This window comes from Lissotriton helveticus, chromosome 9 (genome assembly GCF_964261635.1).
Source record: "Lissotriton helveticus chromosome 9, aLisHel1.1, whole genome shotgun sequence".
In the NCBI taxonomy this organism is placed as follows: domain Eukaryota; kingdom Metazoa; phylum Chordata; class Amphibia; order Caudata; family Salamandridae; genus Lissotriton; species Lissotriton helveticus.
In genome coordinates, this window is record NC_136070.1 from 3,845,398 (window position 1) to 3,871,949 (window position 26,552).

Sequence of the window (26,552 nt, forward strand, 5' to 3'; positions counted from 1 at the left end):
GCTATGAATGCGGGGAGGTTGGACACTACAAGGGAGATGCCCAGTGTTGCAAACGACCCCCAGCCCCCACAGGTGGCAAAAGTCCCGGGGTGCCTAGTGTAGCGCTTGGGGTGGACCTGCCCCTAGATAGGGAAGGGGAGTGGACAGGTCTGACCCTGGTTTCACTTGGGGACAGAGAGATGGTCCCAGTGACGCCCTTACCATCGAACACTGCTAAGTACAGCAGAGTGTGAAGGTTAACGGGGAGGAGGTGGAGGCTCTGAGGGACACAGGTGCCAGCATGACCACCATAGTGAGGCGGCTGGTGTCCCCTGAGCAAGTACTACCTGATGTGTTCCATCCGGCCGTGTTGGCTGACGGCAGTCTGAGCTACTATCCAGTGGCTCAAGTTCCCTTTGAATGGGGAGGAGTGAAAGGCCCGTTGAGAGTTGGGATAAGCCCTGCCTTGCCTGTGGACTGTCTGCTAGGAAAGGACCTGGAACATACCGCCTGGAAGGAAGTGGAGATTAAGGCCCACACTGAGATGCTGGGGTTACCAGGATGGACTTGCGTTGTCACACGGTCCATGGCTGCCAGGCAGGGAACTCAACCCGGGTTGGAGCCTGAGACCACGGCCCAATGCTGGTCCTGAAGAGGAGAAGGTTGTGAAAGACACACCCCGTGTGATGGATGGGGAGTCCGCGGAGGTACGCCCGGAGTCCGCGGAGGTGGAGGTTGTTCCCGTGGGGGACTTGCCGACCCTTGCCGAGTGGCATGTGGAAGAAGGGCCTACCCGGGAGCAATTCTGTTGGGCGCAGAAAGAGTGCCCCACGCTTGAAGGCATGTGGCGACAGGCCGAAGCCCAAGCGACTGATCAGGAGACCGGTAGTTTTCACGTGTATTGGGAAGAAGGCCTCCTTTACAGTGAGCCTAAGGTTCCGGTGCATGGATCCTCGAGGGCCTTAGTGGTCCCCCAATGCTACTGTGCCTTCCTATTGGAACTGGTGCATGAGATTCCTTTGGCTGGACACCTGGGCCAGGACAAAACCTTTGCGCGGTTGGTCCCGCATTTTTATTGGCCCAGGATGAGAGTTGCCTCTGACACCTATTGCAAGACCTATAAGACTTGCCAGGCCAGTGGCAAGACTGGGACTAAAGTGAAGGTCCCTTTGGAACCGCTCCCGGTGGTCGGGACCCCTTTTGAGCGGGTCGGAATCGACATTGTTGGGCCATTGGACCCTCCGACCTCTGCGGGACACCGGTTCATCTTGGTGTTGGTGGACCATGCCACTCGGTACCCGGAGGCTATTCCTCTGAGGACCGTCACTGCACCTGTGGTGGCGCGGGCCCTGGTGGGGATATTTACCAGAGTGGGATTCCCCAAGGTCGTGGTGTCAGACAGGGGCACGAACTTCATGTCGGCCTACATGCAGGCCATGTGGAAGGAGTGCGGAGTGACCTACCGGTTCTCCACTCCTTACCACCCCCAGACTAACGGGCTCGTGGAGCGCTTTAACAAGACCTTGAAGGGGATGATCCGGAGCCTGCCAGAGGACTTGAGGCAGAAATGGGACATCCTCCTCCCTTGCCTGCTGTTTTTGCACCGCGAAGTGCCACAGAAGGGAGTCGGGTTCAGCCCCTTTGAACTGCTCTATGGCCATCCCGTTAGGGGGCACCTCAGCCTTGTCAAGGAGGGGTGGGAGAAGACTTCAAAGAAGCTTCCCCGTGATGTCGTCAGCTACATGCTGGCGTTCCGCAGCCAGATGGCCACGCTGTGGAAGGAAGCCTCAGACAGCTTGGAGGCTAGCCAAGCCGTCATGAAGGAGTGGTACGACCGCAACGCTCGGACGGTGGAGTTGGACGTTGGACAAAAGGTGTGGGTCATGGAGCCTGGGGAGCTTAGTGCCCTCCAGGACCGGTGGACTGGTCCGTACGAGATTGTGGAGCGTCGAGGCCAGACCACCTATGTCGTTGACTTGAAGACCCCCCATCAGCCCCATCGGGTGCTCCACGTCAACCGCCTGAAGCCTCACCATGAGTGATCTGAGCTTGCTCTCCTCACGGTGACGGATGGGAGCGAGGAGGAGAGTGAGCCTCTTCCTGACCTTCTAGCGGCCAAGGAGAAGGATGGTTCAGTGGAGGGAGTTGTCCTCTCCCCATCCTTGACCCCAGAGCAACAGAGGGACTGCCGCCAGGTGCTGGAGCAGCACGCCTCCTTGTTCTCCCTCACGCCTGGAATCACACATCTGTGTACCCATGATGTGGACACAGGGGACAACCCGCCTGTAAAAACCAAGTCTTACAGGCTGTCCGATAAAGTTAAGAACAGCATCCAGGGTGAGGTGGCCAAAATGCTGGAGCTGGGGGTGATCGAACCTTCCAGCAGCCCTTGGGCTAGTCCGGTTGTGTTGGTGCCGAAAGCGGCCCCACCGGGCATCACACCAGAACTTCGGTTCTGTGTGGACTATCTGGGATTGAACTCTGTCGCCAAGACAGATGCTCACCCGATCCCACGGGCAGGTGAGCTGATTGACCGGCTGGGAGCAGACCGGTACCTCAGCACCATTGATCTAACATCAGGGTACTGGCAGATTGCCATGGCCGATGGAGCAAAGGAGAAAACAGCGTTCTCCACCCCCGAGGGCCACTTTCAATTTAGAGTGATGCCCTTCGGGCTCAAGAATGCTCCGGCCACCTTCCAGCGGTTGGTGAACCAGGTGGTGTCTGGCCTGGAGTCCTTCTCAGCGGCGTACCTGGATGACCTAGCTGTCTTCAGTAGCACCTGGGAGGACCATCTGCAGCATCTCCAGGAGGTGCTGCAGGCTTTGCAACGTGCTGGCCTGACCATCAGGCTAGCAAGTGCCAGATTGGACAGGGATCTGTTGTCTACCTGGGACACCTGGTGGGCGGGGGTAAGGTGCAACCCCTCCAGGCCAAAATTGAGACCATCTTGGCCTGGGAGCCACCCAAAACCCAGACTGAGGTCCTAGCTTTTCTCAGCCGCACTGGCTATTACCGCCGGTTCATCAAGGGATATGGTACCATCGTAGCCCCCTTGACTCAGTTGACGTCCAAGAAGCAGCCACGAAAAGTGATCTGGACGGCTCCTTTCCAAGAGGCATTCGAAACACTGAAGCACGCGATGTGCACCGCTCCGGTGCTTGCAACACCTGATTTCACGAAAGAGTTTATCGTGAGACAGACGCCTCTGAGCATGGCATAGGCGCTGTGCTTTCCCAACTCAACAACGATGGCCAAGACCAACCTGTGGCCTTTATCTCCAGAAGACTCCTCCCTCGGGAACGGCGATGGAGTACCATCGAGCGAGAAGCCTTCGCTGTGGTCTGGGCCTTGAAGAAGTTGAGGCCATACCTTTTTGGCTCTCACTTCCTAATTCAAACGGACCACCGACCCCTTCGCTGGCTCATGCACATGAGAGGCGAAAACCCCAAGTTGCTAAGGTGGTCCATTTCCCTACAGGGGATGGACTTTCGGGTGGAACATCGACCCGGAGTTGACCACGCCAATGCTGACGATCTCTCCCGGTTTTTCTGCCTTAGTGACGAGAACTCCCTAGAGGTTGGGTAGCTCTCCCCACTTTCAGCTGTGGGGGACGCATGTTAGACCTGTCAGCCCTAGGGTGGTCTTTCCCTATTTTTTTCGCCCTTGCCTCATTGTTTCCCACCTTCTTTTTGTTGCCCTTAGGTTTCTGGGCACCTTCCCATTGCTAGGCAATGCTAAGGTGCAGGTGCTCTCTTCCCCCAACATGGCTGCCACTGACCCCTGCTACTGCAGCGTGGTCTTTTTAGACGCAGTCTAGTTGCCAGGAGCTGGCTGGAACCCTTAAACATTGTTCAATACCAGCCTGCCAGCCTGCCCATAGCTAGGGTGAGGAAGCTCCTGGAACCTTCCAGAATAGAGGAGTGGTCACCAACTGCCCACTGCCAACTGTCAGCTGCCACTATAAAAGAAAAGGGAGGGAAACTTTCTAGTCAGTTGGAGCATCACTGACCTGGGGAACCCTACGCAGGAGACTTAGGCGGTAGGGCCTAGTCAGGGACCTATGCCACTGGGAGTGACAGGGCTTAGGTGCTGCCTTCCAAGTAGAGTGAGGAACCCTGAGCTAGCCCACTGATCTGGCCCGGCGGGAGGGGAACCCAGGGACCACCTGAAGTGACCTGCTGAGGAAAGCCTTCAACTCAACCCCCCCCACCTCAAGAAACCAAGAGACTGTAACCTATCAAGGGCGCAGGAACCACCAAGCGCTAAGAACAATCCTGTACTAACCAGGACTGCCGGGGATCAACCAGCTAACCAGCTCCTGTCAGCTGCCCTGCGCTGTCCTGCCTGTGCCCCTGCTCTGTCCTGACTGAACTGCCTTGCCAATATTGCCTAATTTATGCCTCAGCGCTCTCCTGCCGAGTCCCCTGAGAAGCGCTAAGGTTCTTGAGGAGATTGCTGCCCTGAAGAGCTATGCCCGCAAAGCGCTATTGTTGAGACTGTCCCAGCGCGGTAATCTGCCAGAGACTGCGATGCCGCTGAACGGTTCTTGAAGCGCTGTGCCCCTCAAGCGTTGTGCTGTCCATCGCGTGGCACCCCCCTGACTCACCGCTGCAGCCCGGGTTCCCCGGTGGGTGCTTTAGAGAGCTGCCCTTTTTTCTCCGAGTGCTGAGGCTGGAGCGCTTGCTGCCGATCACCTGGCCCGGCGTCCCATCATTGCAGGATCGCTGCCTTGGAGTGCGCCTGAGGGCGAGGTTCACCGCTTCCACCGGCGCGTGCCTGGAGGAGTCCCCCCCGCGGGGTGCGTAGTTGCGGCGGCCCTCGGTGCCAGGAGGGGGCTGCCGGAGTCAGAGTAGCCCGCGCTAGGCCTGAAGTAATCCTCTCACCTCACGTGATGGGGGCTTCGATACCAACTCCGCCCCCGCCGCGCTCCTATTGGGTCCTGACGTCGCACCCCGCAGGCCGCGCTGCCATTGGCAGCTCCGGGAGCGCCCTTGCTTCCTATTTGTCCCAGAGTGTTGCCAGGCCTACAGTTATTTAATATGTAATATTTATGTATTTAAGTATTTATGGCCGAATAATGGAACACCTGTGCTTTTAAGGGAAGGTAATAAGTTATTGCTACTGTGATTTTTGATTGCCCTGATCTTGATTTTAGATAAAACGTATTTATTTGAATCAAACCTACTGGTGTGGTCTCAGTCTCTGCGTGCACTTATTGTCTCAGTGGATGCGTGTGCTGTGCAGTTGCTTAGCACCTAAGCGGGTGCCTACCGGCTCGGTCCATGCTACCCCCCGGGGATCTGGTGACCCCAGGTCCTACAGGGGGTCAAAGGGGTTGTTAGTTTAAATGGTAGGTTGGAAACCGATCCCCCAGCTAAACAGACCTATAGAATAGGCACCCAGCAGTGCCCCATTGATTACGTGTTTATTCACGCATGGAATTTCGCAACAGTAAAAGTGTTCTGGGTAACTCAAAGTGAAGGCATTGATCATAATGCCCCGTACTTTGAATTACTAGGGGGTCAATAAGCCAACGTGAAACAGTACTTCCCCAACAAATGTAGTACCCTAAACGCCTGACAACAAGACTAACAGATGAATATGTAGAAAAAACGGCAAACTTCCAACAGAAATAAATCTGTAAATCGCAAGGGATCAGAATGTGCCGTGATTTGAGGAAACAATTGAACATGTTGTACAATGCCTTAGAGTAGAACTAAAAAAGTGACAAGCAATCAACACAAGGAAGACCATCAAGGTGGTTCCATCTGGAATGCATGAATAAGAAAAGGTTAATAAGGAGAGAAGAGTGAAGTCTAAGAATAAGGTATGAGCAGGGCAGACTGTTAAACCTGGTTAAACTGAGAAAGAAATATAAAACATTAGTTAGGAAACAGAAGAGGTTTTTTAAAGAGAAATGTTGGAAAAATCTGCTGGAAACAATCGAAGCAAAAAACGTACAAACGTTTTGGAAGCTGATACAGGAAGCCTCCGGACAGACCCCCGGGGTTTGGAGCTGCATAGTGGAAGAAGCAGCTTGGGAAGAGTACCTAGGCGAACTGTATGAGACAAGTGAAGCGTCCATGATAAGCAAAAAAACACACTGGGGAGGGGATGTTGAAGATTTAAAAACACTCTTTACAGTAGAAAAGGTAAAGGATATTATACGAAAGCTAACATTAACCCGTGCAGCAGGACTCAATAACCTCCCCGCAATTATAATAAAGACTCGGTTAAACTGGTGGGCTGAATTTGTATCCTAAATGTTTTTATCCATATTAGACTCTGGTCATATCCCCAAAAATTGGAGGGGGCAGTAATTAGACCAATACATAGGAAGGGACATAGGAAAGCCCCGAAAAATTACAGATTGATTAATCTGTTGGATGTCGGTGAGAAAGTTTTTGCAAAAATAATCCTAGTTAGATTGAAGGATTGGGTGGAACAGCGGTCGATCATGCCAGTAGAACAAGGAGGCTTTAAGAAGGGACACTCTACGATTGACCACCGTTTCGCTCTATGGGCGGTGGCGGGGAGGTCTATGGAGCAACGAGGGAAGTTGTACTGCTGCTTTGTAGACTTCCGCGCTGCATTGGACCTGGTTGATAGGAAATATCTTTGGGAGACCTTGGAAAAATATGATATCCCAGAAGGGCTCCTGGCTGTAATTCAGCAGTTAGATAGTCAGAACGGAACCCGAGTTATTAAGGATACGGCGGGGGCTTTGACACCAAAAATAGCAATTAATATGGCCTAAGACAGGGCTGTGTATTGCCCCCCCTATGTTTCGCCATATTCTTAGCAGATCTGCCAACTATTTTGGCGGTAGATAGAAGTGCTAGTCCAAAAATGAATGAGAAACAACGATCCTGTTTACTGTATGCTGATGACTTAGTAATCCTTGACCAGACAGAGATGGACCTACAGAGGAAGTTAAATGCATTTAGAGAACATTGTGTGGCAAAGCAATTAATTGTAAATATGGATAAAACCAAAATCCTGTGTTTTGGAAAGAGAGACCAGAGGTATTATTGGTACCTGGGCCCAACCAAACTGGAAATTGAGAATGAGTATAAATACCGCGTTTGACAATGAGTATAAATACCGCGTTTGACAATGAGTATAAATACCGCGTTTGACAATGCGTATAAATACCGCGTTTGAGAATGAGTATAAATACCGCGTTTGACAATGAGTATAAATACCGCGTTTGACAATGAGCATAAATACCGCGTTTGACAATGAGTATAAATACCGCGTTTGACAAATCTCTAAAGTAGTACATGCATCTGGAGGCCCAGAAAGCTAAAGCCCCTTTATCAGTGTGTGGTCTGAAAAAATGTAACCGCATTTATGGGGTTTTGTCCCACAGACCACTGATAAAGGCCCATAATGCTATGATACCTCCCCAACTACAATATAGAGCAGAAGTCCTCTGCTTAAGTGGTAAAAGCAGTTGGGATATCGAGGAAGGGAAATGCATGAATCCCCTAATGTCGTTAGCGGGCTCATCCATGATCCGGGCAGTTAGATCAGAGCCGGGTTTGACTTCATGGAATGTACAGGCGCAAGTGGGCCTATGACGATTCTGGAAAAGATTGGGGAAAGGAGAAGCCACAAAAGTGTCACAATGGTGTAAGAACAAGACTCAGCATAGTGACCTAAAATAGGCCAAGAATCTGTGAAATTCATGATAAATAGTTGGGTGAAAGAAATCTGGATATATTACCTAATCAATGGTATAGATCAGAAGTACTAATTTTTAGAATCGATATTAATCCTGGTACGACTAATGGGAGAATAAAAACAGAAATTATGCAATCTGATGGTAAATGTACATGTAGGTTGGGCACAAAATGCAATAATTTACACATCTTAATGGACTGCCTAAAATTGTTAGCTCTGCGGAAACAGTTTTTACACCCCATCATTTTAAAATAAGGTACCGATTTGCGTGCACACGCTATTGAACTACTTACAGAAGTGCCAAACCTTGAAATTGCAATAGCCATTGCGAAGTATATGAAAGCTGTAAAAATATTTTTTATGGAAAAGGAAATATGCAGTTGAAAGTTAGGATAGAAGCTATGATGGATATGGATTTTAGATATCCTTTACTTCATATATACCTTTTAGAAATAATATTTTATAATAGGAATTTTATTACTCTTAAAATATTTATGTTTATATGTAGGCGTGTCTATGACTTATGTATGGAGTATTGTGTAAATTTGAAAGGAAGCATGTGGAAATCCGACTATTACAATGTCGTCTGTTGATGAATTTGTAATAATTTTAGAATATTTACATAGAGTGATATGTTTTTATGTTGTTTAAATAAACGTTACTTTGACTGACTGACTGTTCTCTGATCACAGCGATGTGAGAGTCTACCACCAGGCTCTGTACACTGACCACAAGGATGTGAGGGTCTCGCACCCAGCTCCGTCCTCTGATCATAGTGATGTGAGAGTCTACCACCAGGCTCTGTACACTCACCTCAAGGATGTGAGGGTCTCGCACCCAGCTCCGTCCTCTGGTCATAGTGATGTGAGAGTCTACCGCCAGGCTCTGTACACTCACCACAAGGATGTGAGGGTCTCGCACCCAGCTCCGTCCTCTGGTCATAGTGATGTGAGAGTCTACCGCCAGGCTCTGTACACTGACCACATGGATGTGAGGGTCTCGCACCCGGCTCCGTCCTCTGGTCATAGTGATGTGAGAGTCTACCGCCAGGCTCTGTACACTGACCACAAGGATGTGAGGGTCTCGCACCCAGCTGCGTCCTCTGGTCATAGTGATGTGAGAGTCTACCACCAGGCTCTGTACACTGACCACAAGGATGTGAGGGTCTCGCACCCAGCTCCGTCCTCTGATCATAGTGATGTGAGAGTCTACCGCCAGGCTCTGCACACTCACCACAAGGATGTGCGGGTGTCGCACCCAGCTCCGTCCTCTGGTCATAGTGATGTGAGAGTCTACCGCCAGGCTCTGTACACTGACCACAAGGATGTGAGGGTCTCGCACCCAGCTCCGTCCTCTGGTCATAGTGATGTGAGAGTCTACCGCCAGGCTCTGTACACTCACCACAAGGATGTGAGGGTCTCGCACCCAGCTCCGTCCTCTGGTCATAGTGATGTGAGAGTCTACCGCCAGGCTCTGTACACTCACCACAAGGATGTGAGGGTCTCGCACCCAGCTCCGTCCTCTGGTCATAGTGATGTGAGAGTCTACCGTCAGGCTCTGTACACTGACCACAAGGATGTGAGGGTCTCGCACCCAGCTCCGTCCTCTGATCATAGTGATGTGAGAGTCTACCGCCAGGCTCTGTACACTCACCACAAGGATGTGAGGGTCTCGCACCCGACTCCGTCCTCTGATCTTAGTGATGTGAGAGTCTACAGCCAGGCTCTGTACACTCACCACAAGGATGTGAGGGTCTTGCACCCAGCTTCGTCCTCTGATCATAGTGATGTGAGAGTCTACCGCCAGGCTCTGTACACCGACCACAAGGATGTGAGGATCTCGCACCCAGCTCCGTCCTCTGATCATAGTGATGTGAGAGTCTACCGCCAGGCTCTGTACACTGACCACAAGGATGTGAGGGTCTCGCACCCAGCTCCGTCCTCTGGTCATAGTGATGTGAGAGTCTACCGCCAGGCTCTGTACACTGACCACAAGGATGTGAGGGTCTCGCACCCAGCTCCGTCCTCTGGTCATAGTGATGTGAGAGTCTAATGCCAGGCTCTGTACACTGACAACATGGTTGTGAATGTCTCGCACCCAGCTCCGTCCTCTGATCATAGTGATGTGAGAGTCGACCGCCAGGCTCTGTACACTCACCACAAGGATGTGAGGGTCTCGCACCCAGCTCCGAGTCTACCGCCAGGCTCTGTACACTGACCACAAGAATGTGAGGGTCTCGCACCCAGCTCCGTCCTCTGATCATAGTGATGTGAGAGTCGACCGCCAGGCTCTGTACACTGACCACAAGGATGTGAGGGTCTTGCACCCAGCTCCGTCCTCCGATCATAGTGATGTGAGAGTGCACCGCCAGGCTCTGTACACTCACCACAAGGATGTGAGGGTCTCGCACCCAGCTCCGTCCTCTGGTCATAGTGATGTGAGAGTCTACCACCAGGCTCTGTACACTTACCACAAGGATGTGAGGGTCTCGCACCCGGCTCCGTCCTCTGATCTTAGTGATGTGAGAGTCTACAGCCAGGCTCTGTACACTCACCACAAGGATGTGAGGGTCTCGCACCCAGCTTCATCCTCTGATCATAGTGATGTGAGAGTCTACCGCCAGGCTCTGTACACTGACCACAAGGATGTGAGGGTCTCGCACCCAGCTCCGTCCACTGATCATAGTGATGTGAGAGTCTACCGCCAGGCTCCGTACACTGACCACAAAGATGTGAGGGACTCGCACCCAGCTCCGTCCTCTGGTCATAGTGATGTGAGAGTCTACCGCCAGGCTCTGTACACTGACCACCAGGATGTGAGAGTCTCGCACCCGGCTCCGTCCTCTGATCTTAGTGATGTGAGAGTCTACCGCCAGGCTCTGTACACTCACCACAAGGATGTGAGGGTCTCGCACCCGGCTCCGTCCTCTGGTCATAGTGATGTCAGAGTCTACCTCCAGGCTCTGTACACTGACCACAAGGATGTGAGGGTCTTGCACCCGGCTCCGTCCTCTGGTCATAGTGATGTGAGAGTCGAGCGCCAGGCTCTGTACACTGACCACAAGGATGTGAGGGTCTCGCACCCAGCTCAGTCCTCTGATCTTAGTGATGTGAGAGTCTACCGCCAGGCTCTGTACACTGACCACAAGGATGTGAGGGTCTCGCACCCAGCTCCGTCCTCTGATCATAGTGATGTGAGAGTCTACCGCCAGGCTCTGTACACTGACCACAATGATGTGAAGGTCCCGCACCCAGCTCCGTCCTCTGGTCATAGTGATGTGAGAGTATACAGCCCGGCTCTGTACACTGACCACATGGATGTGAGGGTCTCGCACCCTGCTCCATCCTCTGATCTTAGTGATGTGAGAGTCTACGGCCAGGCTCTGTACACTGACCACAAGGATGTGAGGGTCTCGCACCCAGCTCCGTCCTCTGATCATAGTGATGTGAGAGTCTACCACCAGGCTCTGTACACTCACCTCAAGGATGTGAGGGTCTCGCACCCAGCTCCGTCCTCTGGTCATAGTGATGTGAGAGTCTACCACAAGGCTCTGTACACTCACCACAAGGATGTTAGGGTCTCGCCCCCAGCTCCGTCCTCCGGTCATAGTGATGTGAGAGTCTACCGCCAGGCTCTGTACACTCACCACAAGGATGTGAGGGTCTCGCACACAGCTCCGTCCTCTGATCATAGTGATGTGAGAGTATACAGCCCGGCTCTGTACACTGACCACAAGGATGTGAGGGTCTCGCACCCAGCTCCGTCCTCTGGTCATAGTGATGTGAGAGTCTACCGCCAGGCTCTGTACACTCACCACAAGGATGTGAGGGTCGTGCACCCAGCTCCGTCCTCTGATCTTAGTGATGTGAGAGTCTACCGCCAGGCTCTGTACACTCACCACAAGGATGTGAGGGTCACGCACCCAGCTCGGTCCTCTGATCATAGTGATGTGAGAGTCTACCACCAGGCTCTGTACACTGACCACAAGGATGTGAGGGTCTCGCACCCAGCTCCGTCCTCTGATCATATTGATGTGAGAGTCTACCGCCAGGCTCTGTACACTGACCACAAGGATGTGAGGGTCTCGCACCCAGCTCCGTCCTCTGGTCATAGTGATGTGAGAGTCTACCGCCAGGCTCTGTACACTGACCACAAGGATGTGAGGGTCTCGCACCCGGCTCCGTCCTCTGATCATAGTGATGTGAGAGTTTACCACCAGGCTCTGTACACTCACCACAAGGATGTGAGGGTCTCACACCCAGCTCCGTCCTCTGATCTTAGTGATGTGAGAGTCTACCGCCAGGCTCTGTACACTGACCACAAGGATGTGAGGGTCTCGCACCCAGCTCCGTCCTCTGGTCATAGTGATGTGAGAGTCTACCGCCAGGCTCTGTACATTGACCACAAGGATGTGAGGGTCTCGCACCCAGCTCCGTCCTCTAGTCATAGTGATGTGAGAGTCGACCGCCAGGCTCTGTACACTCACCACAAGGATGTGAGGGTCTCGCACCCAGCTCCGTCCTCTGGTCATAGTGATGTGAGAGTCTACCGCCAGGCTCTGTACACTGACCACAAGGATGTGAGGGTCTCGCACCCAGCTCCGTCCTCTGATCATAGTGATGTGAGAGTCTCCCGCCAGGCTCTGTACACTGACCACAAGGATGTGAGGGTCTCGCACCCAGCTCCGTCCTCTGGTCATAGTGATGTGAGAGTCTACTGCCTGGCTGTGTACACTCACCTCAAGGATGTGAGGGTCTCGCGCACAGCTCCGTCCTCTGATCATAGTGATGTGAGAGTCTACCGCCAGGCTCTGTACACTCACCTCAAGGATGTGAGGGTCTCGCGCACAGCTCCGTCCTCTGATCATAGTGATGTGAGAGGCTACCACCAGGCTCTGTACACTGACCACAAGGATGTGAGGGTCTCACACCCAGCTCCGTCCTCTGGTCATAGTGATGTGAGAGTCTACCGCCAGGCTCTGTACACTGACCACAAGGATGTGAGGGTCTCGCACCCAGCTCCATCCTCTGGTCATAGTGATGTGAGAGTCTACCGCCAGGCTCTGTACACTGACCCCAAGGATGTGAGGGTCTCGCACCCAGCTCCGTCCTCTGATCATAGTGATGTGAGAGTCTACCACCAGGCTCTGTACACTCACCACAAGGATGTGAGGGTCTCGCACCCAGCTCCGTCCTCTGGTCATAGTGATGTGAGAGTCTACTGCCAGGCTCTGTACACTCACCACAAGGATGTGAGGGTCTCGCACCCAGCTCCGTCCTCTGGTCATAGTGATGTGAGAGTCTACCACCAGGCTCTGTACACTCACCACAAGGATGTGAGGGTCTCGCACCCAGCTCCGTCCTCTGGTCATAGTGATGTGAGAGTCTACCACCCGGCTCTGTACACTGACCACAAGGATGTGAGGGTCTCGCACCCAGCTCCGTCCTCTGATCATAGTGATGTGAGAGTCTACCGCCAGGCTCTGTACACTCACCACAAGGATGTGAGGGTCGTGCACCCATCTCCGTCCTCTGGTCATAGTGATGTGAGAGTCTACCGCCAGGCTCTGTACACTCACCACAAGGATGTGAGGGTCTCGCACCCAGCTCCGTCCACTGATCATAGTGATGTGAGAGTCTACCGCCAGGCTCTGTACACTGACCACAAGGATGTTAGGGTCTCGCCCCCAGCTCCGTCCTCTGGTCATAGTGATGTGAGAGTCTACCGCCAGGCTCTGTACACTCACCACAAGGATGTGAGGGTCACGCACCCAGCTCCGTCCTCTGATCATAGTGATGTGAGAGTCTACCACCAGGCTCTGTACACTGACCACAAGGATGTGAGGGTCTCGCACCCAGCTCCGTCCTCTGGTCATAGTGATGTGAGAGTCTACCGCCAGGCTCTGTACACTGACCACAAGGATGTAAGGGTCTCGCACCCAGCTCCGTCCTCTGATCATAGTGATGTGAGAGTCTACCACCAGGCTCTGTACACTCACCACAAGGATGTGAGGGTCTCGCACCCAGCTCCGTCCTCTGGTCATATTGATGTGAGAGTCTACCGCCAGGCTCTGTACACTGACCACAAGGATGCGAGGGTCTCGCACCCAGCTCCGTCCTCTGATCATAGTGATGTGAGAGTCTACCACCAGGCTCTGTACACTCAGCTCAAGGATGTGAGGGTCTCGCACCCAGCTCCGTCCTCTGGTCATAGTGATGTGAGAGTCTACCGCCAGGCTCTGTACACTCACCACAAGGATGTGAGGGTCGTGCACCCAGCTCCGTCCTCTGGTCATAGTGATGTGAGAGTCTACCGCCAGGCTCTGTACACTCACCACAAGGATGTGAGGGTCTCGCACACAGCTCCGTCCTCTGATCATAGTGATGTGAGAGTATACAGCCCGGGTCTGTACACTGACCACAAGAATGTGAGGGTCTCGCACCCAGCTCCGTCCTCTGGTCATAGTGATGTGAGAGTCTACCGCCAGGCTCTGTACACTCACCACAAGGATGTGAGGGTCGTGCACCCAGCTCCGTCCTCTGGTCATAGTGATGTGAGAGTCTACCGCCAGGCTCTGTTCACTCACCACAAGGATGTGAGGGTCTCGCACACAGCTCCGTCCTCTGATCATAGTGATGTGAGAGTCTACCGCCAGGCTCTGTACACTGACCACAAGGATGTGAGGGTCTCGCACCCGGCTCCGTCCTCTGATCATAGTGATGTGAGAGTTTACCACCAGGCTCTGTACACTCACCACAAGGATGTGAGGGTCACGCACCCAGCTCCGTCCTCTGATCTTAGTGATGTGAGAGTCTACCGCCAGGCTCTGTACACTCACCACAAGGATGTGAGGGTCACGCACCCAGCTCCGTCCTCTGATCATAGTGATGTGAGAGTCTACCGCCAGGCTCTGTACACTGACCACAAGGATGTGAGGGTCTCGCACCCAGCTCCGTCCTCTGGTCATAGTGATGTGAGAGTCTACCGCCAGGCTCTGTACACTGACCACAAGGATGTGAGGGTCGTGCACCCGGCTCCGTCCTCTGGTCATAGTGATGTGAGAGTCTACCGCTAGGCTCTGTACACTGACCACAAGGATGTGAGGGTCTCGCACACAGCTCCGTCCTCTGATCATAGTGATGTGAGAGTCTACCGCCAGGCTCTGTACACTGACCACAAGGATGTGAGGGTCTCGCACCCAGCTCCGTCCTCTGGTCATAGTGATGTGAGAGTTTACCACCAGGCTCTGTACACTCACCACAAGGATGTGAGGGTCACGCACCCAGCTCCGTCCTCTGATCTTAGTGATGTGAGAGTCTACCGCCAGGCTCTGTACACTCACCACAAGGATGTGAGGGTCACGCACCCAGCTCCGTCCTCTGATCATAGTGATGTGAGAGTCTACCACCAGGCTCTGTACACTGACCACAAGGATGTGAGGGTCTCGCACCCAGCTCCGTCCTCTGATCATAGTGATGTGAGAGTCTACCGCCAGGCTCTGTACACTGACCACAAGGATGTGAGGGTCTCACACCCGGCTCCGTCCTCTGATCATAGTGATGTGAGAGTTTACCACCAGGCTCTGTACACTCACCACAAGGATGTGAGGGTCTCGCACCCAGCTCCGTCCTCTGATCTTAGTGATGTGAGAGTCTACCGCCAGGCTCTGTACACTGACCACAAGGATGTGAGGGTCTCGCACCCAGCTCCGTCCTCTGGTCATAGTGATGTGAGAGTCTACCGCCAGGCTCTGTACACTGACCACAAGGATGTGAGGGTCGTGCACCCTGCTCCGTCCTCTAGTCATAGTGATGTGAGAGTCGACCGCCAGGCTCTGTACACTCACCACAAGGATGTGAGGGTCTCGCACCCAGCTCCGTCCTCTGGTCATAGTGATGTGAGAGTCTACCGCCAGGCTCTGTACACTGACCACAAGGATGTGAGGGTCGTGCACCCAGCTCCGTCCTCTGGTCATAGTGATGTGAGAGTCTACCGCCAGGCTCTGTACACTGACCACAAGGATGTGAGGGTCTCGCACCCAGCTCCGTCCTCTGGTCATAGTGATGTGAGAGTCTACCGCCAGGCTCTGTACACTGACCACAAGGATGTGAGGGTCTCGCACCCAGCTCCGTCCTCTGGTCATAGTGATGTGAGAGTCTACCGCCAGGCTCTGTACACTGACCACAAGGATGTGAGGGTCTCGCACCCAGCTCCGTCCTCTGGTCATAGTGATGTGAGAGTCTACCGCCAGGCTCTGTACACTCACCACAAGGATGTGAGGGTCTCGCACCCAGCTCCGTGCTCTGGTCATAGTGATGTGAGAGTCTACCACCAGGCTCTGTACACTCACCACAAGGATGTGAGGGTCTCGCACCCAGCTCCGTCCTCTGGTCATAGTGATGTGAGAGTCTACCGCCAGGCTCTATACACTCACCACAAGGATGTGAGGGTCTCGCACCCAGCTCCGTCCTCTGATCATAGTGATGTGAGAGTCTACCGCCAGGCTCTGTACACTCACCACAAGGATGTGAGGGTCTCGCACCCAGCTCCGTCCACTGATCATAGTGATGTGAGAGTCTACCACCAGGCTCTGTACACTCACCTCAAGGATGTGAGGGTCTCGCACCCAGCTCCGTCCTCTGGTCATAGTGATGTGAGAGTCTACCGCCAGGCTCTGTACACTCACCACAAGGATGTGAGGGTCTCCCACCCAGCTCCGTCCTCTGGTCATAGGGATGGCAGAGTCTACCACCAGGCTCTGTACACTCACCACAAGGATGTTAGGGTCTCGCCCCCAGCTCCGTCCACTGATCATAGTGATGTGAGAGTCTACCGCCAGGCTCTCTACACTGACCACAAGGATGTGAGGGTCTCGCACACAGCTCCGTCCTTTGATCATAGTGATGTGAGAGTCTACTGCCAGGTTCTGTACACTCACCACAAGGATGTGAGGGTCTCGCACCCAGCTCCGTCCTCTAGTCATAGTGATGTGAGAGTCTACCACCAGGCTCTGTACACTCACCACAAGGATGTGAGGGTCTCGCACCCAGCTCCGTCCTCTAGTCATAGTGATGTGAGAGTCTACCACCAGGCTCTGTACACTCACCACAAGGATGTGAGGGTCTCGCACCCAGCTCCGTCCTCTGGTCATAGTGATGTGAGAGTCTACCACCAGGCTCTGTACACTCACCACAAGGATGTGAGGGTCTCGCACCCAGCTCCGTCCTCTAGTCATAGTGATGTGAGAGTCTACCACCAGGCTCTGTACACTCACCACAAGGATGTGAGTGTCTCGCACCCAGCTCCGTCCTCTGATCATAGTGATGTGAGAGTCTACCGCCAGGCTCTGTACACTCACCACAAGGATGTGAGGGTCTCTCACCCGGCTCCGTCCTCTGGTCATAGTGATGTGAGAGTCTACCACCAGGCTCTGAGCTCGGATAATAGCGATATGAGGGTCTATCGCCGCTGGCTCTGTCCTTGTGTCTCATTGATAAGAAGGATGCCCGTAGCACCGTCCTCCATGGCAGAGTTATCATGCTGTGCCACCACCCTACGTGCCCAGTCGATAAGACCGCAGACTGAACCACCCAACCAGCAAAATGGACCGAGAAGCTAAAAGTAAATCAAAGCCGCAGAAAGGGGCAGACAGAGCTGGTCCCAGCTGTTAGTACGTGCCAGAGACATGGGCATGTCTGCCTCTCACACTTCTAAGCACTGTGTCCCAAAACACAATAATTGCACCATGGTGGTAATCACGCACAACATGGAAATACTTTCTACCTAGGATGAAAACAAAGACAACCCCCTCCCAGCCACAATCCCTACTTGGTATTGAGTGCTGTATGTTGGACCAGCACTTCACATCCCACATGTAGTAGTAAGTGCTTATATAAATACCATAGCTTTTTAACCTTTTGCATCCATGTTTTGCTTAAATACTTTTTAAATAAGATTTTCACAAAAAAGCATAAACCATACATTTAGATGTTAAGAGTGTAGTACGCTATTTATTACCCCATTGAGAGAGGGGCGGGGCATCAGGACCCCCTCGAGGCTCCGCCCCTCGTGAGCCTTGGCCCCTCCTGTCACTCAATCAGGTGAAATCATTCTGGAAGCCTGTTGTGTTTTTGTTGGAGATGAAAGGTCTGACGAGGGAGCTTTATTCCCTCGGTTTATAGTTGTGAATATTGTGAGGAACTGTTTTTCGTTTTATGTGGAAGATAAAGATTTCATCCCATGTTTCCTGATACTCTTTTCTCTGATTTCCATGTTGATTTTTTTTTCAGGTAGCGTAGATGTTGAAGATGTGGCAAATGACTGACTCCAATGCCCCGGTCTTCCCATCATGCCTCTGGACTGCCAGCCTCCAACTGGATCAGACATCTCCTGCTGCGTCTGCTGAGGGGGTGCAGGCCAGGCAGGGCCCCAGACCATGACTGCAAGACACAGTCATGACTTTAGAGTTCAGTCTTACAGAGTCCACCAGTCACTGCCACAGGCCTCCGCAGGAGAACTGGTGCAGCGATCTGAGGGAGCCCTCCGAGGGAACCCTCTGATGGAGCCCTCCAAGATAGACCTCCGAGGGAGCCCTCCGAGGGAGCCCTCTGATGGAGCCCACCGAGGGAGCCCACCGAGGGAGCCCTCCGAGGGAGCCCTCCAATGTAGCCCTCCGAGATAGACCTCCGAGGTAGCCCTCCGAGGGAGCCCTCTGAAGGAGCTGTAGTCCCTCAGTTGATATTTCTGAATATTGCGAGGAACTGATTTTCATCTTATGTGGAAAATAAAGCTTTTATCCCATGTTTCCTGATAACCCTGTTCTCCTGCTTATTTGTTTTCAAGTAGCATTGAAGTTGACGATGTGGCAAATTACTCATTCCAATGTGTTTCGAAGTTCTTATTCAAGCCGCTCGGTCTTCCCATCATGCCGCTGGACTGCCAGATTCCAACTAGATCAGACATCTCCAGCTGTGTCTGCTGAGGGGGTGCAGGCCAGGCAGGACCCCGGACCATGACTGCAAGACACAGTCATGACTTTAGAGTTCAGTCTTATAGAGTCCACCAGTCACCGCCACAGGCCTCTGCGGGAGAACTGGTGCAGCGATCTGATGGAGCCCTCCGAGGGAGCCCTCTGATGGAGCCCTCTGATGGAGCCCTCTGATGGAACCCTCTGAGGAAGCTCTCTGATGGAGCCCTCCGAGGGAGCCCTCCGAGGAAGCCCTTTGATGGATCCCTCTGAGGGAACCCTCTTATGGAACTCACTGATGTAGCCCTCCATGTGAACCCTCCGTGGGAGCCCTCTTATGGAGCCCTCTGATGGATCCCTCAGAGGGAGCCCTGCAATGGAGCCCTCCAAGGAAGCCCTCAGATGGAGCCTTCCATGGGAGCCCTCTGATAGAGCCCTTGGGTGGAGCCCTCCAAGGGAGCCATCTGAGGAAGCGCTCTGATGGAGCCCTCTGAGGGAGTCCTCTTATGGAGCCCTCCATGGGAGCCTCTGATAGAGCCCTCCAATGGAGCACTCTGATGGAGCCCTCCGAGGGAGCCCTCCGATGGAGCCCTCTGAGTGAAGGAAGTGGCCCGATTAGGATCACCCGGGTCACTCACGACCACCTCTCAGCCTTCCATACCAAATGAAGAGTCGGTCAGACAGTACAGAATGCAAACCAATTCTAGTTTATTCAAAGTACACTCGGAACGGAGCCCTGTCTGCCTAGTCACTAGGAGTGCTGCAGAAGAACAGACATCAGCAAGCATAATGATACATTATGTACACTTCGAAACCAATAAAATCATGCCCACCATGGAATTTTCCAGGGAGATGCAGTTGGACAGTAAATTACAAAGGAGTATGTTTTGATTCTGAGGCCGGGCACACATTAGCTACTATTCAAGGTCCCTTTGCCTGTACCCACCACTAGACAAGTGGGAGAAGGCCTACGTCTAGAGGAAAGGTTGGCGCTAATAAGAACAGTGCATTCATTAATGTAGCAGAGCTCAGCGCCGAAGAAATATAACCTAGAGAAGGCTGTTTTCTCGGAAATGGCAAAGGATTTGTTTTGATCATGACACAAAATGGCGCCGCAAATGCTAACTTACGTAAAACAATGCTAAAGCATATTTTTTATTCCAACAGACCCTCCTTTTAGCATGAGCTGAACATTTAGTATAATAGCAAAAAGACATGAAATTCAATGAATCACGAATAAACTATTTCTGATAGATACATCTGCCGTGTGGATTCCTCACCTTGTCAATATCCCCTTGCGTCAGCAACATCTGGAAATTCTTTTTGTAGCCTCGCGCCGACGTGGAATTGGACGTCATAGAGACACGACATCGCTCGCGACTCCGCTGACGTCACCGACGCCTATAATAGGCCCATGCCGGCGTGATGACATCAGTTCCCTTATTTCCGCGTCGTCAACGCTAACGGTTATCGGGAATCTCTGTAGCCAACTGGTACTTTGTTGCCTTTTTTGTTTCTATTTTCTGCTTCTTTGTATCCTGTTTCTTCGAAAATGTCAACAAAGAAGACCGGCTTCAAGCCGTGCAGAGAATGCGGCAAAATGATGTTGATTACCGACCCGCACGATGACTGCATCTGGTGCTTGAGCTCCGACCACGACGTCGATAGTTGTTCCTCTTGTCGAAAGATGAACCCGAAAGCTCTGAGGGAAAGAGAGGCCAAACTCCTGGTGGCTAAATTAAAAGCTGGTAAAGGAAGAACATCGAGGTCTCGTTCTCGGAGAAGATCGAGGTCGAAGTCGAGGTCTAGATCTCGAGAGGAGTCGTCTTCGAGGTCGGCTTCGGATCATACTTCGAAGTCGAAAAAGAAACATAAGAAGAGGAGACATGAATCCCGACGTCGTTCTGGTAAGGAGTTGGATTCGAGATCGAAGTCACCGAAGAAGGTACGTTCTAAGGTGGTTACTATGGATGTCTCTGAACCGGAAGGTGAGGCCTCACCTTCGGAGTCGCGTGTTCAGTCACCGACTCCGGCTCCGAATCCGTCTCCGGCGCCGTCCTCGGCCCGTGACGAAGAAGAGGTTCAAGTGGATGTGGATTCCGCGCCTACCGAAGAGCCGAACCCGATTCCTCCACAAGACCAGCCTGAGGGTTTCCAACCTCCATTTCTAACCCCAGGACAAGATCCATCTGCATTTCTTAATGCTATGTATGGTGTCTTTTCAAGGGCATGGTACCCCTCTGGTGCACCTTCTGGTCCCATGGGTCCGCTGGCTTTCAATCTAGGAGTCCCTCACTCCTATCCTCCTGCACCTTTTATGCCTTATATGCCAGCCCCGACGCCGCCTTGGCAATTTCCGGCTCCACCGAGGCCGTCGACGCCGATTCCGACGTCACCCGCTCCAGAGCGACCTCGAGAACATCCGACTAAACCTTCGGATTCGATACCGACGTCGATCCCGACTCCGTCGGAGCCGTTGGTGGATCCGGCTGCAAGACGTGTGAAGGAGAGGTCCAGAAGGGAAGCACAACGCCTTTTGGAGGAAAGAAGATATATAGAATCTCATCCTGATTTAGACGAAGGTGAATGGGATGAAGATAGTTTTGATGAGCTAGCTGATGCTAGTAGTCTTGATTTCTCCCCAGAGTGGGTATTACCTTCAAGCTCTGATGCACCTTCTAAGGATGTCCAACCTTACCATATGGTTATGAGGAAGGCGGCAGATCTTCTTAAATTAACTTTACCTACAGTGGAGTTTAAGTCCAATCTTCTGACTGAGGTTTTACATTCTCCTAGTTCTGTAATAGAACCGTTACTTCTATTTAATGACGCCTTGACAGAGCCCATTTTGGAAGTGTGGAAGAAACCACTGTCAGCTCCTGCAGTTTCCAAGAGTGTGGCTAGAAGATACAGGGTTGCACCTGAAGACCCTGCTTTTTTGACTTCTCATCCTTCACCAGAGAGTTTAGTCATTCAAGCTGCTTGCTCTAAAAAGAATGTAAGTGCCTTTCCCCAGGTTCCTTATGAAAAGGAGGCAAAGAAACAAGATCAGGTGGCTAAAAAGACCTTCTCCTCTGCAAGCATGGCTTTGAAGTCAACTAATGCCACTTGTCTGATGGGGAGGTATGTGCATGCCCTTATGGATTCTTTGCGTGTTCTAACTCCTAAAGTTCCTGATGCCAACAGAAAAGAATTTGAGGAGGTGATCTCAGATGCGCAAGCAGCAGCTCGCCAAGTTATACAAAGTGGTCTGGACACTGCAGACTCTGTGGCACGTATCATGGGTACCGCTGTCGCCACTAGAAGACCTGCTTGGTTGAAATCCTCAGACTTTTCAGCGGATGTTCAGGCGACCTTATTGGATCTTCCTTTTGATGGGTCTGGCCTCTTTGGGAAGAAAGCTGATGCAGCTCTTGAGAGATTTAAAGATAGTAGAGCAACTGCTAAATCTTTGGGTCTTCAAATAAGGAGCTCTTCAACCAACAAGAGATTCAGGGGTTTTGGTCGCTCTTCCTTTCGGAATTACCGACAAGGTCAACAGCAACAACAACAACAGCCGCAGCAGCAAAATTCCATGTACAGGTCGTACAGAGGAAAGCAAATATCGCGTCCTCGTGGACGTCAGGCCTCTTCCTCTTCCACTTCCTCTAATCCCCCTGCCTCAGAAAAGCAGTACTAGATCCGCCATTCAGGATCATGTGGGTCCGGTGGGGGGTCGGCTTACCCATTTTCTACAAGATTGGGAATCGGTTACATCAGATCTTTGGGTTCTCAATCTTGTAGAGAATGGGTATGCCCTTCCCTTTCGGGAATTCCCTCCCAATTACCCGCCTTGCCAAGGTTTTTGCACCAAGGAACATCTGTTACTTCTGCAGGAGGAAGTGCAGACTCTTTTAAGAAAGGGTGCGATAGAGGTGGTTCCAGAGCAGGAAAGGGGTCAGGGATGCTACTCCCGGTATTTCCTGATACCCAAGAAGGATGGCAGACTTCGTCCAATCCTGGATCTCAGGATCTTGAATCTCTATCTGAAGCAGGAGAAATTCAAGATGCTCACCCTTGCTCAGGTTCTTCAAGCGCTGCTAGAAGAAGACTGGATGGTGTCACTCGACTTGCAGGATGCGTACTTTCACATCCCAATCCTGAAGTCGCACAGGAAGTATCTCCGTTTTACGGTGGGATCGCAGCACTATCAGTTTGCGGTCCTTCCGTTTGGACTTACTACTGCGCCTCGAGTCTTCACCAAGGTGATGGCAGTGGTGGCGGCACATCTCAGAAGGTCAGGGATTCCTGTAGTCCCTTATTTGGACGACTGGCTGATCAAAGCAGAGTCGTCAGAGATAGTGCTCCGCCATCTGCAAGAGACAACCCAGTTGTTGTACAGGTTGGGTTTTTCGATAAATGTGCCCAAATCTCACCTGGTGCCCTCCCAGCGCAACCTGTTCATAGGTGCTGTACTGGACACAACTGTATGTCGTGCATTCCCTCCTCCTCAAAGGATTCACGACATACAGGAAATTATTCCTTTATTTTACAATGGAGCGGTCGTTCCAGTCCTGAAGGTCCTTCGCCTGTTCGGTCTGATGGCTTCATGCATTCTGTTGGTCAACCATGCACGCTGGCACATGAGGGCGCTCCAGTGGTGCCTCCGCAGGCAGTGGTATCAGCACAACGGAGATCTCAGGGAGTCAGTGAGGATCTCCAGAGAAGCTGTGGCGGATCTGTCTTGGTGGAGCGTGGAAGGCAACCTGTCTCAGGGGAAGCCTTTTCAGTTGCCTCCTCCGGTGGCCACAGTGATAACAGATGCATCCACTCTAGGGTGGGGTGCTCTTCTGGGGGATCTGGAGATCAAGGGTCTTTGGTCTCCAGAGGAAAGGTTGCTTCATATCAACCTTCTAGAATTGCGGGAGATAAGTTTGGCGCTCAAGGCCTTCCTCCCTTTCCTTCGCGGTCGTTCAGTCCAGGTCCTGACGGACAACACGACCGCGATGTGGTACATCAACAAACAGGGAGGAGTGGGGTCGCAGTGTTTCTGCAGAGAGGCTCTGCGTCTCTGGTCCTGGGTTCAGGACCATCAGATTTGTCTGATGGCAAATCATCTGGCCGGAGTTCTGAACGTTCGTGCAGACAGTCTCAGTCGGCAGTTCTCTGCCGACCATGAGTGGAGGCTTCACCCGGAGGTGGTTCACGACATCTTTCAGATGTGGGGGACTCCTCGGGTGGACCTGTTCGCCACTCGCGAGAATGCTCACTGCCTGTCTTTCTGCAGTCTCCAGTATCCGATGCAAGGAGCCTTGGGGGACGCGTTTCAGTTGGGTTGGGGAGATCAACTCCTTTACGCATTTCCTCCCATACCTTTGATTCCTCGGGTTCTGAGGAAGATTCGCCAAGACCGGGCCCAAGTCATATTGGTCGCCCCGGACTGGCCACGAAGGGTGTGGTATACAGATCTTCTCCACCTCTCCTCTCATCCGCCGCTCCGTCTTCGTCTCAGGGCAGACCTCCTCTCTCAGATGAAGGGGCAGGTTCTACACCCCCACCTCCAGACATTACACCTTCATGCCTGGAGATTGAACGGGGCAACCTGAATTCCTTTTCCCTCTCGCCTGACGTTGTGGATGTCATCTTGTCAGCCAGGCGTGACTCCACTAAGTCCATCTATTCTTATAGATGGTCAAAATTTGTCACGTGGTGTGGGGATAAATCTATTGACCCTTTGAGAGCCCATTTGTCTGAAGTTCTCCAGTTTGCCTTCTCTCTTGCGCAGCAAGGACTTGCTGTTGCCACGGTTAAGGGCTATCTTTCAGCGCTGTCGGCATTTCTCTGCTTGCCTGATCAGCCTTCTCTTTTTAAGTCTCCTGTAGTTTTAAGGTTTTTGAAGGGCCTCACAAATAAGTTCCCTCCTACTCCTTTTATTGTGCCTCAGTGGGACTTAAATCTTGTCTTGCCTTTTTTGATGGGTGCTCCTTTTGAGCCTCTTCACAAATGTCCTTTGAGGCTTTTGACTCTTAAGACAGTCTTCCTCGTTGCATTAACCTCAACAAGGAGGGTAAGTGAGCTTCAAGCTCTTAGTTCCAAGCCCCCTTTCTTGACCATTCATGCTGATCGAATGGTTCTTAGGACCAGGGCTGCTTTTCTTCCAAAGGTGGTTACTCCTTTCCACCTTGGTCAATCCATTACCCTCCCTACCTTTTATCCTCCCCCACACCCTTCTAAGGATGAGGAGAGGTTGCACCGTCTGGACCCCAAAAGGGCGGTGTCCTTTTACTTGGACAAGTCTAAAGACTTTCGTTTGGATGACCAGCTCTTCATTGGGTTTGCTGGCTGCAAGAAAGGAAGAGCGGTCCGTAAAAGAACCTTGTCGAGATGGATGTCTTTGTATAAAGATCTGCTACTCTTTGGCCGGTAAGGAACCACCAGAGGGTATAAGGGCTCATTCTACAAGGGCTAAGTCGTCAACCTCTGCATTGGCTAGAGGTGTTCCTGTAGAGGATATTTGTAGAGCGGCAACTTGGTCTTCCCTCCACACTTTCGCGAAGAATTACTGCTTGGATTCCGAAGTGAGGAGGGACGGTCACTTTGCGCGCTCTGTCCTCCAGGATTTCCTGGTTTAGAAGAGTGGACACCCTCCTCCGGGAGTGGGGACTGCTGTGGGACTCTATTCACAAGGTGAGGAATCCACACGGCAGATGTATCTATCAGAAGAACAAGTTACTTACCTTCGGTACCGTTTTTTCTGGTAAATACAATATCTGTCTGTGGATTCCTCACTGACCCACCGCCTCCCCGTTGTCCACTCTTCTATACCAGAGTTTATGTAATGTGCTTATTTCAAATGTTTTAATGCTTTTGCTTCACACTGTGTGTGTTACCTTGATATTTGTACTGCGTATACTGTGTATATGTCTACTATCATTGGTCCGTCCGTGTGCCTCGAAGGCACGGAAAAAAGGGTGGAACTGATGTCATCACGCCGGCGTGGGCCTATTATAGGCGTCGGTGACGTCAGCGGAGTCGCGAGCGATGTCGTGTCTCTATGACGTCCAATTCCACGTCGGCGCGAGGCTACGAAAAGAATTTCCGAATGTTGCTGACGCAAGGGGATATTCACAAAGTGAGGAATCCACAGGCAGATATTGTATCTACCAGAAAAAGCGTTACCGAAGGTAAGTAACTTGTTCTTTAGAAGCATTCCATATCTTCAGCTTCGGAAAGGGAAGCAGTAAGGAGGGAAGAAGTTTCAAATATACCCTCATCTATTTTCATTAGATCTTCTACTTCCTTTTGAATCATAATTGTTGCATTAGTCTCGTGAATCGACATTCTCTTAGGAGCCAGAAGGGTGGTGCAATAAGAGCAACCTAAGGGGAGACATTAGATCAGTTTGTGAAAAGGTAACTTACCCAGGCAAAAAGACAACACAAATGTGCTGGTACAGTTCAAGCACTAACAATTAAAATAAACAATGATAGCAAAAAACAGGCACAAAAGTTGGCATTTAGAAATTTAATTTCATTAGGATGATAAAAAGTGGTCATAAATATGATCAATAACATAAAAAGAATTTTTTGAACATTTGATAAAAAAGATATTTTTCATTTCATTGGGAAATCAACAGATGCATTGTTTTATATGTGGATGTTCCCAACGATCTGTAAAAGAGATGGTTTTTGTCTACGCGTTTTAACACCTAAGTGTCTTCCTCAGGACGCTACCATGTTGTAGCATGTGTGGTTGATGTTAGGTATTGATGAGAGTATCCGTATAGTAGTCAATCTGTCCACAATTTTTACGTTGTCTTGGCTGTAATAAGATGTTCACAGTAGTTCCTATATTTGGAGTTGAAACTTTAAAAATACTGTGATTTACGATGGGTAGTTAGACGGAACCAGGAACCTGGATGTAATTAGAGTTCCAAAGG

At 51.8% G+C, this 26,552-nt stretch overlaps 1 protein-coding gene across 2 annotated transcripts in view; it reads left to right on the forward strand.

The window, feature by feature from the left end:
* LOC144780842 (fibrous sheath-interacting protein 1-like) overlaps window positions 1–18,481 on the forward strand; it is a 746,598-nt gene extending 728,117 nt beyond the window's left edge. For both annotated transcript variants that reach the window (XM_078659336.1, XM_078659337.1), the window contains one exon: window positions 17,958–18,481. In XM_078659336.1, coding sequence (XP_078515462.1) covers window positions 17,958–17,992 — 35 coding nt within the window. In that variant the 3' untranslated portion in view covers window positions 17,993–18,481. The remainder of the gene's footprint in view (window positions 1–17,957) is intronic.
* Window positions 18,482–26,552: the final 8,071 nt, after the last annotated feature.